Source organism: Portunus trituberculatus, chromosome 40, assembly GCF_017591435.1.
Source record: "Portunus trituberculatus isolate SZX2019 chromosome 40, ASM1759143v1, whole genome shotgun sequence".
Classification (NCBI taxonomy): Eukaryota; Metazoa; Arthropoda; class Malacostraca; order Decapoda; family Portunidae; genus Portunus; species Portunus trituberculatus.
Genome location: NC_059294.1, coordinates 23,679,692 through 23,694,944, shown reverse-complemented (window position 1 = coordinate 23,694,944; position 15,253 = coordinate 23,679,692). Strand labels below are relative to the sequence as shown.

Here is a 15,253-nt window from a genome sequence, read left to right as displayed (position 1 = left end):
CACATCAACACACACCGGGAAAGCGAGGCCACAATCCCTCGAGGTACAGGATCCTGTTTACTGCCAGGTGAACAGGGCCACACATTAAGAGGCTTGCCCGTTTGCCTCGCCGCTTACCGGGACTTGAACCCGGCCCTCTCGATTGTGAGTTGAGCATGCTAACCACTACACTACGCGGTGTGTAATTCACTGTTTGATCTACTGCAGTCTCTGACGAGACAGCCAGACGTTACCCTACGGAACGAGCTCAGAGCTCATTGTTTCCGATCTTCGGATAGGCCTGAGACCAGGCACACACCACACACCGGGACAACAAGGTCACAACTCCTCGATTTACATCCCGTACCTACTCACTGCTAGGTGAACAGGGGCTACACGTGAAAGGAAACACACCCAAATATCTCCACCCGGCCGGGGAATCGAACCCCGGTCATCTGGCTTGTGAAGCCAGCGCTCTAACCACTGAGCTACCGGACCGTGTGTGTGTGTGTATGTAATTCACCACGGTCACCTGCTCCAACCTTCCCCGTTAAGGCCCTATCACACTGGCCTATGATACGCGGAACCAGGAACATCCGCTCCAGATAGCTGGAAATTGCCCGGGATTAGCGGAACCAAGGGATGGCTTCATATCCATCCCGGTTCTCCGTATGCTATCCCAATGGAAAAGTAAACATAATATATGCAATAAAAACCTTTTATTTGAACTAGAAAGAACGTGACAAAACATTTCATACTGGAATATTAAATAATATTTCATCAATTTAGAAAGGTAAAATATAAATATATCATGTCGATAGTTTGGGCTCATGGCAACCACCTCTGACTCTAAAGTTGCCATCGCGCATATCTCAGCTTTTCTCTAGTTTCTTTTACTTACTTTTCTTCAACAAGAGGAAGTGCAAATGCAGTTCCAGGATAAAGCACAGGTTGAGATATAAGGGGCATGGTTTTGTTCTGGTTTATTTTGATTAGGCTTTGTCTTGGTTGGTGGGCCGTTTGCCTAGCATAGCAAGAACGCGGGCAGTTTGTGTGTGATAGTGTTCCTGGTTTCGTACCAAGAACCATGGCCCGCGTTCCGCGTATCATAGGCCAGTGTGATAGCCCCTTTACAGAGCGAGCTCAGAGCTCATACACCAATCTTCGGGTAAGACTGATGAGACCACAACACCCTCCACACACCGGGAAAGCGAGGCCTCATCCCCTCGAGTTACATTCCATACCTACTTGCAGCTAGGTGAACAGGGACTACACATTTAGAGGCTTGCCCATTTATCTCTCTACACCCGGGATTTGAACCCGGGCCTTTTCGGTTGTGAGCCGACCATGCTAACCCCTACATTGTAGGACCACAAAATTTATTATATATATATATATATATATATATATATATATATATATATATATATATATATATATATATATATATATATACACACACACACACACACACACACACACACACAGTAAAAGTCCTTAAATCCAGGACCTTTTAATCCGGAAATCCTAATAATTGGGAAAGTTTGAAAGGCTGAGTTAAATATGTAAAAAGTAAGAAATAATAGTAATAAATATATAATAATAATAGCCGAAACCGAAGATGTCATCACCGACACCGAATGCGCCGATTCAACATCCCGCCAACTGCCGTCCACCATTGCATTCTGCCACGTGGGATCACGTCTCGTCTGTCACTATCACAAAGTCGACCACGTGTGTGCCAAACTACTGTTATCATGGCTTCAGCAAACCCTCTTGGCCTCCAGACAAAGACAGTGAAAAAGAGAAAACATACAACCCTAACCATAAGTATTGTGGACTGTATACATATTATGTGGGGTACAGTACAGGACAATCACGCAAACTTCTCTTTTTTATGTGGATGGTGGAATAGCCTACGTAAAGTAGTGAAATCACCTACACAAATACAAGTTGACAAGTAGGAAAAAGAGCAATCATCACATATGGGCCGCCATAATGGCTGGAAAGGCCCATGCCACTCCCCCCATAGTCTGGCAAATCTTCAAGAAAAAAAAAAAAAAAAAAAAAAAAGCCTACATAAATCTTGTGTGGTGTGGTGAGGAAGTACACAGTGGACTGGTGGTAGTAGCAATCCTTGTAAGATGTTATGACAGTACTTCAAAGAGATAGCAAGTTGGGGTTAGTTTAGTGGGGTTCACATAGTACCCTTAGGATTTTAATCTTACTTTCAGCCTTACTATCTTACATTCCGGAAAATCCTAGAATCCGGAATGCCTGAACCCCCATGACTTCCGGATTTCAGGACTTTTACTGTATATATATATATATATATATATATATATATATATATATATATATATATATATATATATATATATATATATATATATATATATATATATATATATATATATATATATATATATATATATATATATATATATATATATATATATATATATATATATATATATATATATATATATATATATATATATATATATATATATATATATATATATATATATATATATATATATATATATATATATATATATATATATATATATATATATATATATATATATATATATATATATATATATATATATATATATATATATATATATATATATATATATATATATATATATATATATATATATATATATATATATATATATATATATATATATATATATATATATATATATATATATATATATATATATATATATATATATATATATATATATATATATTTTTTTTTTTTTTTTTTTCCACATTTACACAGTATGGTCATATCACCTCATTTTCATCTCATCTTAGCTTTGGTTTGTCAAGCTAACTTCATTGAAGTCTAGTCAATGTGCTTTTTTTCAGAAGTAGATTCCATACTGTTGCTGCATATCCAAGTTGGTTTCATAATAATTTCCACATCCATGTATCTAAATGCAATCCTCATATTTGCCAACAAGTGGTGAATCTTCCTTTCTTTGTTATTTACATGGTTTTCCAGGGATAGCCTTTTATTTGATATTGTATGTATTCCTTTGCCACACCAGGCACACAATATTTGAATATTTTTTTTATGTGATAGGAGGTGTATTAGAAATGTCAAGCGGTAAAGCTCAGTTAATCTAGGAAAATAGTTTAACTTTAGAACCAAAAGTTCCAAAGTGTTGATAGTTAGCCTGTATATGTACATTTTATAAATGCTTATGTGCTTGTACACAGGTATAATATAATATAATTTTGAGAAAAAAAAAAACTATTGACAAATGGAAGGCAATGATAGGATCTTATTTTAGTCTAGCTTTTATCTGATTTTTTATTATTATTTTTATTATTATTATTATTATTATGTTCATCTCTCTTCAAGGGTAATACATCTGAACATCTGATTTTTTATTATTATTATTATTATTATTATTATTATTATTATTATTATTATTATTATTATTATTATTATTATTATGTTCATCTCTCTTCAAGGATAATACATCTGAACATAGGGACTTTTCTACATCATGAGTTTTATTTTATGTAAAGATTAACCACCAGAGCTTTACCGTTTAGTGCTTTATCCAGACCATTCCATGCAATACTTAAGACTGCAATGTAAGAATTCCTTGTATTACAGCCCTACAACTGAGAGGGTTTGATGACGTCCAGAATGATAGCTTTACTCAAGATTTTCGTGAAACTTCCAAGAAAGTGAATTTACAACTCGATGCAGATCTTGGTAAGGATTTTAATATACTAAAATCATACTTTCTTTCTCAGTAAAAATAATTGCTGAAAGAAGTGTCTTTCAGATCATATTAGTAGTATTTCATAAAATCTATGTTTCCTTTCAGCTTGTGAGCAAGTTGAAATTGTTATGCTGCTGGAGTTTCTCAGACAATGTTGTTTATACTCTCTCTCTCTCTCTCTCTCTCTCTCTCTCTCTCTCTCTCTCTCTCTCTCTCTCTCTCTCTCTCTCTCTCTCTCATATGTGTATATATATATATATATATATATATATATATATATATATATATATATATATATATTGTGAGGGCCACCGCATTATTTCCCCTTTATTTTATTATTTGCGTATTGTATGGCGGCCCCCTAGCACGGGCCTCAGGCTGTTCCGTAGTGCTTTTCTGTTCCCACCTTTTTGTTGTACCTGGCAGAAAACGCCAGTACCGAGCCAGTATTTAGCCGAGGAAGACACGTTCGCTCTTGGGTTCTTGGCACAGTGTTGAGACACGTGTTGCTAGGTTGTTCTGGGTGCTCAACAGTCTCGGTCTGGGAGTTTTGCCCTCCTTTTGGAGTAGCTGGTTTGCTGCTGGTTTGGTCATGATGGTGTGGAGCAACGGGTTTGTTGTTCCAGGGGAAAGTGTAGCTGGTTTGGCTGTATTTTCTGAGTTTTTGCGTTTGTCCCCTCTTGGTGAGTGGCGGCGCGGAGAGACACGTTACTGTCTCGTCCCGATTGTCGTTTTTTTTTAGGTGGCCATGGTCACCAGTGTGGTTTGGTGGGCAGCTGTGTGCCACTATCATCGTTTTGTATAGTTTCTATAGTATACTGTTTATAGTGGTCATAGCCACACACACTGGTTGTCTGGTGGGAAGCTTCATGCTGTCTCCCAGTCGGCGTGCAGTAATCGTCTGTATGACCTGTTAGCTACGAGTATCTTGACTCCCTGCTGGTTGTCACCTGGAGTTGGTGGCTGGGCTTGTGTATACCACCGGATGTGGAATACGCATCGTGTCTTGTAGTAAGCCGTGGGCACAGGGAGTCAGTCTTGACAGGTGCGGACAAGCATCTGTTGCATTAAGTAATATAGTAATATACACTGCACGTCTTGTCCCAGTCTGTAGGTACTTACAGCCTGGGTACAAGACGTGTGGAGAGAGATTAATACTCCCGTAGAGAAGTGGGTGGAATTGTCCTTGTGGTTGGTTTTCTCTACGGAATATTAAGGCTTCGCCCTTAACACATAACTTATACACTATCTTTGAATTCTACTTGGTTTGGTGTAGGAGGAGAAGGAGTTGCTAAGGAGATTCCCTAGCAGTGGGGGAAGTTATACACTGCTGGCGACCTCTATTTCTGTAGTATTATTTGTCTACTACTAGGGGCTGGGTGTGCAAAGCTCAGGGAAGGGATTGGTACATGCTGGTGTCATTACCAAATCCATAGTAGGCATGAGTGAAAGCAGAGTATCTCGTCGCCTCTCAGGGCAGCTGTGACGCCGTGAGGGAACAGCAGTCTATTAGAGTTTGCACATTTTCAGCAGAAAGAACCTGAGTGTTGCGGCTGCTGTGAAATATAGTGTTGGGGACCCTGTGGAGCACCATACTCCCCGGTGAGCAGCAGTTAACCATAACAATATATATATATATATATATATATATATATATATATATATATATATATATATATATATATATATATATATATATAAAGATGCATAAAGCTCCCCTTCAACCATTCAATTGTTTCTGCTCCCTCATCACAAATTATATGGTTGACTGTGTTAGATAGCCACTATTGTTCTTTTAAACATCTAAACATATTAGCAGTATTGTCCCATGAGGCTCTATCTATCACCTACTCTCTTCCTACTATTCATCAGAGTGTGAGTGAATGAATTTAATTAATAATGGCTCCACATTATATTTTCAGATGAAATGTCTCAAGGCTTGTCTCGCCTCAGAGGTTTAGCAATGGGTCTTGGTGAAGAGATTACAGATCAGAATGATCTCATTGACCGTATCCATGGCAAAGCTGAAAAAGTGGAGGCCACCATAGGCTCCCAGAACACCCAGATGAAGAAAATTCTGAAGAGGTGAAACTTGATTGGGGAGTAAAATGATGTATAATGATGTTTCCATAAGTACATCTTGTAATCATTCATACATGCATACTTCATGCTTTGATATATATATATATATATATATATATATATATATATATATATATATATATATATATATATATATATATATATAAACACACACAGTGGTAGATTGGGTTATGTTTTCCATGGTATATGCCTTAAATGACTTGTGCCCTTTCCTGACACAGATTTTGCATTGACATGCCCCTACAGTACAAGTGGCACCATAGCATCACCACTGTTGTCTTTCCACCCAAAGCCTCAATCCCATCTAAGCTCACGCTCACAGTTGACTCACTACTTGATGAATCAGTTTTCCTACCTACATTTCGAACAAGTGACATTTGTCATTCTTTTTTCATGGCAGCTGTCATTGGCTAGAGCTGCCTCTAATATGTACCTAAGGTTGCCTCTTCACATCCCCTTTCCCATCCTAATCTTCCACATCCCAAGGCTTCTCATTCCTTCTTCACCCTTTTCCCCATATCTCTCTCTCTCTCTCTCTCTCTCTCTCTCTCTCTCTCTCTCTCTCTCTCTCTCTCTCTCTCTCTCTCTCTCTCTCTCTCTCTCTCTCTCAGGACATTATATACACAGAGAGAGAGAGAGAAACTTAGAAAGGTGATATTTATATATCAAAATTGACTGAGCTAACATGCCATTCTAGCTAGAAATAAGGATAGGAAGGCTGCTTCATCAAGTAGGGAGCGATCTGTGCTTTGTGTTGTGCCTTACTTATTTCATCAATATTGCTTTATTTTGTGACCATTCTACCTTGAAAATACCTCTTAAGTAAGTGAAAAGTGCCAGTGCAAGTAGTGGGAGTGTGATAACCATTGAAGAAAAGAAGGAAATCATTGCAAAATATGCTTCAGATAGATACCTCATTATTATTGCTCTGTGTATATTCATTTGGTTGCTATTAGGAATGAAGATCAGACTTGCACCCAAATCAAGTTGTACCGTGGCTCAGAGGATGGATTAAGGACATAACCCAAGGTGACACTGTGTGTATATATGTGGATTCATACATAAGAAATATATATAGAGTGGAACCTTGACTTACAAATGCCTCTACTTATGAGAAATTCAAGATAATTGCATAACTTCGTTGATTTTTTGCTTCGACTTGTGAGCCAAAATCTCCAATTGCCTTCATGTATGCTAGTTAGCAAAGTAAGCACCACATCCATTCAGTATCCCATGTCCAATGTGTTCAGTTCATTTTTTTGCTGTGGAAGCATCTTTCATGCTGCACTAGCATTTTGTATTTTTATATATATTTCTTTTTTTTATTATTTTCTGATCATTGATCTTAAGCCTACCTCCTCCATCCTCCTCTCCTGCCAACATCTTCTATTACTACATATTGTCTGATCTCCAAGCTAAATACAGTTTTAAAAAAGTTAATTTTTTAACATTCTCTTTTGTTATATGATTTATTATCTTTTAAATTATTTTTGTTATTTACAAATAATTTTTCTTATATAAAGATGCAAAAAAAAAAGTTTTTTGGGGGTGGTGAAACAGATTATTGGCATTTCAATGGAGAAAATTTATTTGAGATCAGAGCAAATTGAGTTACAGGCTGTGTCACAAAACTTACTAAACTTGCAAGTCAAAGTACCACTCAAAAGAATATAAACTAAAATAAGCAACAATAAATATAATTGGATAAAGGAATCACCATATGTACACTCACCTATTATTGTATTCAAATTTATTTCTATGCCTTATTAATCATGAATAAATTCTCTTCTCACTGTGAATGAGTGTGATTTTGTGAAGGTTTTCTTGCATTTCATGGATTATCACCCTGATGTCATTCTGTTTAGCTGCATATGACATACTATCTTGTTGGTTCACTGGTGCTATCTGAATAAGCTTAGTCTGAAAGTTACTCACAAGTTCTTAGCAATTGCAACTGAACATGATGAACCTCAATGTTTCTTTGACATCATCTCATAACTACTTTGCAGTGAACATCATATTATGGGACCAAATAATCCATGCTGTTAAATACCATTCTTAATCTGTCTAATCTTCCTTGATACATGTTCCTAGAGTGATTTAGGCAAAAATCTTCACTTGCGTTTGACTTATTATACTCTTAATTCCTGCACACTCAAAAATCTCTCTCTCTCTCTCTCTCTCTCTCTCTCTCTCTCTCTCTCTCTCTCTCTCTCTCTCTCTCTCTCTCTCTCTCTCTCTCTCTCTCTCTCTCTCTCTCTCTCTCTCTCTCTCTCTCTCTCTCTCTCTCTCTCATATAATGTTATGCTATCCTTCTAAACTTTCCCCTCCTACATAAAAAGATTTCACGATTTCTTCACTTTAACAATGCATTCCACTTTAAAAAGAATTGTAATTTGGTAATTCTGTGTAACATTATCCCATGCATTCATTTTTGCAGATAGGTGTCTGGTATACAATAAATTAGTTATGGTATAATTCATTGTGCAGTTATTGTGACAGCAAAGACCTCCATATGAGCTTGAAAGGTGACAGTCATTATAGTTATGAATTAGGTTCCATTCCCTGGCCTGGCAAAGCTCTCGTGTAGTTCCTACCCTCGGCTTATTTTCTCAGTGTTCCACATTAAGTACTGAAAAGGGTCTTAATAAAGGCAGCAGTTAGAAAGATTCATATTCATATGCAGGTTGTCTTGTGAAAAAAAAAAAAAAATGCATATTTAGAGAAATGAAAAATCAAGTGAAATGAGAGAAGTAAAATATTCTATGGTTGAATGCAGTGATATATAAATTATAGGACATTTGAATATGAATGTGCATAGCAAGTGGCTACACAGTCATACCCTGCAACATTCAGCTAAACACTGTTACCACATGAAGTTCACTATGCATAAAACAGCTTTTCTTCCACTGAGTAATAGACATACATCAATGACGGATTTCTTTTTAAACAAAAATTATTCTTATTATATGCATGCTGTTTTTTCAAAATATGGCAAAATTAGTTACCAATCTGTTAAAAGGAATACATAGAGTAAGTTTGATAAGGGTTATCATATGGCAGTCTTTTTCTTGAGATGGAATGCAGCGCAGGCAAACCAAGTCTTACCTTCTTAATAATGTGCATAGATTCCAAATGACCAACTTAAAGAGACACATTTACAATAGAAATTATTGTTGCTCTCTCTCTCTCTCTCTCTCTCTCTCTCTCTCTCTCTCTCTCTCTCTCTCTCTCTCTCTCTCTCTCTCTCTCTCTCTCTCTCTCTCTCTCTCTCTCTGTCTGTCTGTCTGTTTTCAACATTGGACACAACAGTCAAGAGGACCTCAATTTGAATCTCAGGCAGAATGGAGACAATATAGGCTTGTTTCCTTTCATAGTGCAGTCCTTTCTTGAAAGAGAGAGAATCAGAATCAGAATCAGAGTTTATTTCCATTTGTTACAATGGTTATTAATTATACATAAAGATACATGTATATGCACTTTCCTCTCAATTGATTAAGCCTAGAGTTAAAAATAATAAAAACACTAAAAATACTTAAGAACACTAAAAAAACACTTTTAAAACACTTGGTTGTGCTTTGTACAGCCCTACCTATACAAGGATAGTGAAAAATTAGTAAATGGCGTATTATCTCTACGTATTGTTTAGTAGATATACTTTCAGGCATTTTTTGAACATCAAAATATTATTCACACTAATAATATTACCAGGTAAGGTGTTCCAAAATTTAGGGGCCATTATAAGGTGTGAGTTTCTAGTGATATCAGTGTTGAGAGAGAGAGAGAGAGAGAGAATTTTTCATACATTTGAAAAAATAATGTCTTGTAATTTTATTGCTTGCTTCTTTTTTTTCCATGTTATGTGAGAAAGGGTTGGTTATTTAAATCAGAATGCATGGTGGTAGCATAGTGGATAAGGTGGTGAGTGTGGGATTGGGCAGACGTTGATTCGTAGGTTCAAATCCCACCACGTACCACTTTGAAGCTATGCCATTTGTCAAGTAGTTTAAAGTTATTTAAATGTCACCATGATACCAAGGTTCTAGATGGTTACACCAAAGATGCACTTTGGTGGTGATATGGGCCCTAATATGGGTACCACTATAAATAAAACTGCCTGCGCCACTAATGGGCGGAAGCCGAACAATGCTTACCATATATACTCTTCAAGTAGGCCTACAGGCACTATAGGCCATAACGTAAAAAAAAAAAAAAAAAAAAAAAAAAATACATAAAACAATATAATGTTTTGTATCTATTTTCAAACCAAATGTATATTTTGAAAAGTTCTATAATGTGAGGAAGAAATAGCTATGTTTAGATGTTAAACTCCACTATGTTACATTGAGACAATTTCATAGAAGAGAAATACATACCAATAAAATTATTTGCATGAATGCTGTGGAATGCTTTTATCATCATATCAATAAGTGTGACAACTTACCTTTACCTTGCAAAAATACCCCAAAGTAGAAATAGAGCTTTCAGAAGTAATGTGAATTTTGTGGCAGATCATTGATTATTGCAACTATAGTAGCCAACTGTTGTCTTTACTTCATCATGAGATATCAACTCTTGTATGAACTTGAGCTGTCATTACACTCAAAATCAAGTGGTAATAAAAATGTCCACAAATTACAGAAGAAATAATCAATGTACACTCTTAAATCTTGAATAATTCTCAAACTAAATCCAGAGCTCTCACTTAATTCCTCTTACTATAAGAAATTCTTTTACTATTATTATGACTTCGTTCAGCTGAACTGGGCCTTCTATCTTCTGTAGGTATAGTGAGGTTTGTCTGGTTCAGAATCAGGATTTTAAGTAACTAATGAAATGCAATCAGAAAGTTTGCCATAGGGAGTACAGAGACAATTTTTCTTTTTTTGTGTGTAAGAGCCAAGAGCAACACACACACACAGACGAGACACGGTAGAGGAAGGACGCAATACCGTCGCTCCCGAGAATCAGCTGCAGGATAAAGAGCTCCAGAAATTGAAAGAAAGGATAAAAAGAGTGGAAGAAAACGAAACTAGGCTAAGAACCGAAAATGAAGAATTAAAAGTGCAAATAGCGAACTATAAGAAATTGATGGAAGAAGGACTCGGTAAAGCCGAGAAAGAAAAAGAAAAGCTAAAAGATCTAGTTAACAAAGAAGAAGAAAGAGTACAAGACGTGATTAAAAAAGAAGTACAAGCATGGAGAATCCAAGATAAGAAAGACAAGGAATCATTTCAAGAAGTATTTCAAGAACAGTTAAAAGAAAGAGATGAAAATATGACAAGCAAAATGATAGGAGTCCTCAAGAAAAAGAAAATTTAGTAAGAGAAATTGCGGAAAAAAAAAGTGTAATTATTTTTGGACTGAAAGAAAAAATGTTAAATATAGACCAAGAAGGGAAAAAGACGAAATGAAATCAGTAAAAGACCTACTAAAACATCTGAATGACGAGGATAGACAGAACTTAGAAGAGGAAGTAGAAGAAATCCATAGAATGGGACCATATCAAGAAGGAACAGTGAGACCAATTAAGATATTACTAAAATCACAAGCAGCAGCAGAAGAAGTACTATATAGAAAAACGAAACTCAGAGAAACAGAAGGTTGCAAAGATATATATATAAAGAAAAATAGAAACGAGGAGGAAAGGAAGAGACACAATGAACTGGTGGCAGAAGCAAGAGAAAAAAATAATGAAAGGTCAGAGGAGGAGAAGAAGGCATTTTTTTGGAGAATTATAGGAGACAGGATAAGGAAATGGTATATAAAAGAGAAAGAAGAGAAAAGAATGGAGCAAGTTTAACTAAAAATGATAAGAACAAGAGATTAAAAATGATGTATACAAACATAGATGGGATTTTATCTAGTAAATTAGAATTAAGAGATTACATAAAGAAAGAAGAACCAGATATTGTATGCCTGGTGGAAACAAAGTTAAATGAGGCAATAAAATAGACATAGATAAAAGGTATAATATATGGAGGAGAGACAGAGTGGGTAAAGGAGGAGGAGGAGTCATGATGATGTTAAGGAAGGAGATAGTGGTAAATCAAGTGGAGTTTGGGGAAGGAAAATCAGAAATACTGTATGTTAAGATGCATATTAACAAAAGGAGTTAACAATCATTGGAACATATGTGCCACCAAAACAAACTCATGGACTAACCAAGAATATAGAGACATGATAGATGACACAATAAGGAGTCTTACAAGAATCATTAAGGAAAGGAGAAAAGTGATATTGGTAGGAGATTTCAACTGTAAGGAGGTAGACTGGGAAAATTATGAAAGTGGTATGGGGAAGATGCCTGGGAGATAGATTCCTGAACCTAATGATAGATAATTTGATGGTCCAAAGAGTAAAGGAAAACACAAGATTCAGAGGAAACGATGAGCCGGCAAGATTAGACCTAGTTTTACAAGGGATATACCAATTAACGATGATATAAGATACAAGTGCCCATTGGGAAAGAGTGACCATGTAATATTAGAAATGGATATAGAAGAAGGAAAGGAAGATAGAGATGAATCATACAAAGGAGACCGATTAAATTACAGAAAGGCTGATATTGAGAATCTCAAGAACTATTTTAAAACGTAAACTGGGAGGAGATGGAAAACTCATTAACGGTTCAAGAGAAATATAACTTATTTTTGGAAATATACAAAACTGGGGTCAGGAATATGTTCCGAAATATAGACCTAAAGAAGAAGGAAAGAAAGATTGGTTTAATGCAAGATGTGCTAGGGCAAAGGAGAAACGAGATGGAGCATGGAAAAGGTGGAGAAGAAACAGAAATCCAGAAAATAAGGAAAACTTCAAAACAGCAAGAAATGAATATGCTAAGGTGAGAAAGGAAGAAGAAAAGAACTATGAAAAGGACATTGTCGAAAAATGTAAGGAACAACCAAAATTGTTCTACAGATTCATAAATGGAAAAATAAGACAAAAAGAAACAATAGAAAGGTTAAAAGGAGAAAACGGAATGGTGGAAGACCCAAAAGTATGGCAGAACTGTTAAATAGTAAATTTCATGAGGTCTTTACTAAGGAATCCAAATTTGAAAGACCACAGGGTAATAGAGACTGTCTATATGAAAGAGATTAAAGTAACCAAGCTTGAAATAAAAAGTTGATGACGGAATTGGATGAGGAAAAGGCAATGGGACCGGATGAAGTCTCAGGCAGAATACTGAAAGAATGTAGGGAAGAACTAGCAAGTCCAATATACAACATCATAAAATGCTCAATAGAAAATGGAACAGTGCCAGTGGAGTGGAAAAGAGCTGAGGTGGTTCCCATATATAAGAGCGGAAGGAAGGAAGAACCTTTAAATTACAGACCGGTATCACTAACTAGTGTAATATGCAAGATGTGTGAAAAAGTAATAAAGAAGCAATGGATTGAGTTTCTTGAAGACAACAAAATATTATCAAATAGCCAATTTGGTTTTAGAAAAGGTCGGTCATGTGTGACAAATTTATTGAGTTTCTACTCTAGAATAGTTGATAAAGTACAAGAGAGAGAGGATGGGTTGACTGTATTTATTTAGATCTAAAAAAGGCTTTTGATAAAGTGCCACATGAAAGATTACTATGGAAGTTAGAGGAGAAGGGTGGCTTAAAAGGAAGCACATTGAGATGGATGAAGAATTACTTAAGGGGGAGAGAAATAAGGACGATAGTTAAAGATATGAAGTCCAAGTGGAGAACAGTAGACAGCGGAGTGCCACAGGGGTCAGTATTGGCACCAATACTTTTCTCGTATATATAAATGACATGCCAGAGGAGTGAACAGCTACATAAATCTGTTTGCGGACGATGCGAAACTGTGCAGAGTCATTAAACAAAAAGAGGATTGTGAAATACTACAGGAAGACTTAAACAAGATCTGGAAATGGAGCAAAAAATGGGAGATGGAATTCAATGTGGACAAAAGCCATGTCATGGAAATGGGAAAAAGTGAAAGACGACCAGTGGGAATCTATAAGATGGGAGATGGAGTAGAACTAGAAAAAGTAAAAAAGGAAAAGGACTTGGGAGTGACAATGGAAGAAAATAATCAACCGGTAAGCCATATTGATAGAATTTTCAGAGAGACGTATAATTTGCTAAGGAATATTGGAGTAGCATTTCACTATATGGACAAGGAAATGATGAAGAAATTGATAAGTACTAAAATAAGACCTAGATTGGAATATGCAGGAGTTGTGTGGACTCCCCATAAAAAGAAACACATAAGAAAATTAGAGACTACAAAAAATGGCTACAAGAATGGTTCCAGAATTTAAAGGGATGGCATATGAGGAGAGACTAAAGGCAATGGATCTACCAACCTTGGAGCAGAGAAGAGAGAGAGGGGATCTGATACAAGTTTATAAATTGATTAATGGAATGGATGAAGTGGATAATGAGAAACTGATCCTGAGAGAAGAATATGACTTTAGAAGCACAAGATCGCATAGTAAGAAACTAAGGAAGGGACGATGTCTGAGAGATGTTAAAAATTTAGTTTCCATAAAGATGTGTTGAGACTTGGAACAGTTTGAGTGAGGAAGTGGTGTCAGCAAAGAGTGTACATAGTTTTAAAGAAAAATTGGATAAGTGTAGATATGGAGACGGGACCACACGAGCATAAAGCCCAGGCCCTGTAAAACTACAACTAGGTAAATACACACACACACACACACACACACACACACACATATATATATATATATATATATATATATATATATATATATATATATATATATATATATATATATATATATATATATATCAGTTTGAAAAGGTGCTAGTTTCCAAAAAGCTTTGGAAAGTGTCATAATACCTCCCTCTCGAAAAAAATAAAATAAAATGCAGGAATGGGAAAAAAGAAGTAGACAAAGTTCCAGAGTTTATTAGTGAAAGCAGAAAGGGAAGAAATATTGAAAATAGTTAACTGTTGCACTTGGGAGATGGTCAGAATAGTAGAAAATCTTGTAGAAATAGGCCATAAGAGGTGGGGAAGCATGGAGTTTGCAAGATCACAAAAACATTAAATAAACTACAAAGTACAGTATAGCAAGAGATAGAATGTTGCAACAAAGGGAGAGAGATTTCTGATGTAACCTATATCTTACTATGAAAATAGTCATAGAACCTATTATGTATTTTATACTCTGCGAGCAATTATGATAAAGTACACAAGCATAGAATTATGTAGGTTAATATTACACACACACACGCACTCCGCGTAGTGTAGAGGTTAGCATACTTGGCTCAACTGAGAAGGCCCAGGTTCGAATCCCAGGCACGGCGAGACAAACGGGTTGCATTTACACCAAGAATTGATTCAGTTCATGAAGAATCAATTGAATCGAGTCATTCTGAATCTGCATAGTTCCAACTGACTGAGTCTCAGCACATCTGA

The 15,253-nt window shown here is 36.0% G+C and overlaps 1 protein-coding gene across 1 annotated transcript in view; it reads left to right on the top strand.

Annotated features, from left to right (window-relative positions):
* The window catches only part of LOC123516053 (synaptosomal-associated protein 29-like), a 29,917-nt gene extending 21,595 nt beyond the window's left edge, over positions 1-8,322 (top strand). Inside the window, exons 7-8 of the mRNA XM_045275073.1 lie at positions 3,626-3,727; positions 5,660-8,322. Of these exons, the coding sequence (XP_045131008.1) occupies positions 3,626-3,727; positions 5,660-5,826 (269 nt within the window). The 3' untranslated portion in view covers positions 5,827-8,322. The remainder of the gene's footprint in view (positions 1-3,625; positions 3,728-5,659) is intronic.
* Positions 8,323-15,253: the final 6,931 nt, after the last annotated feature.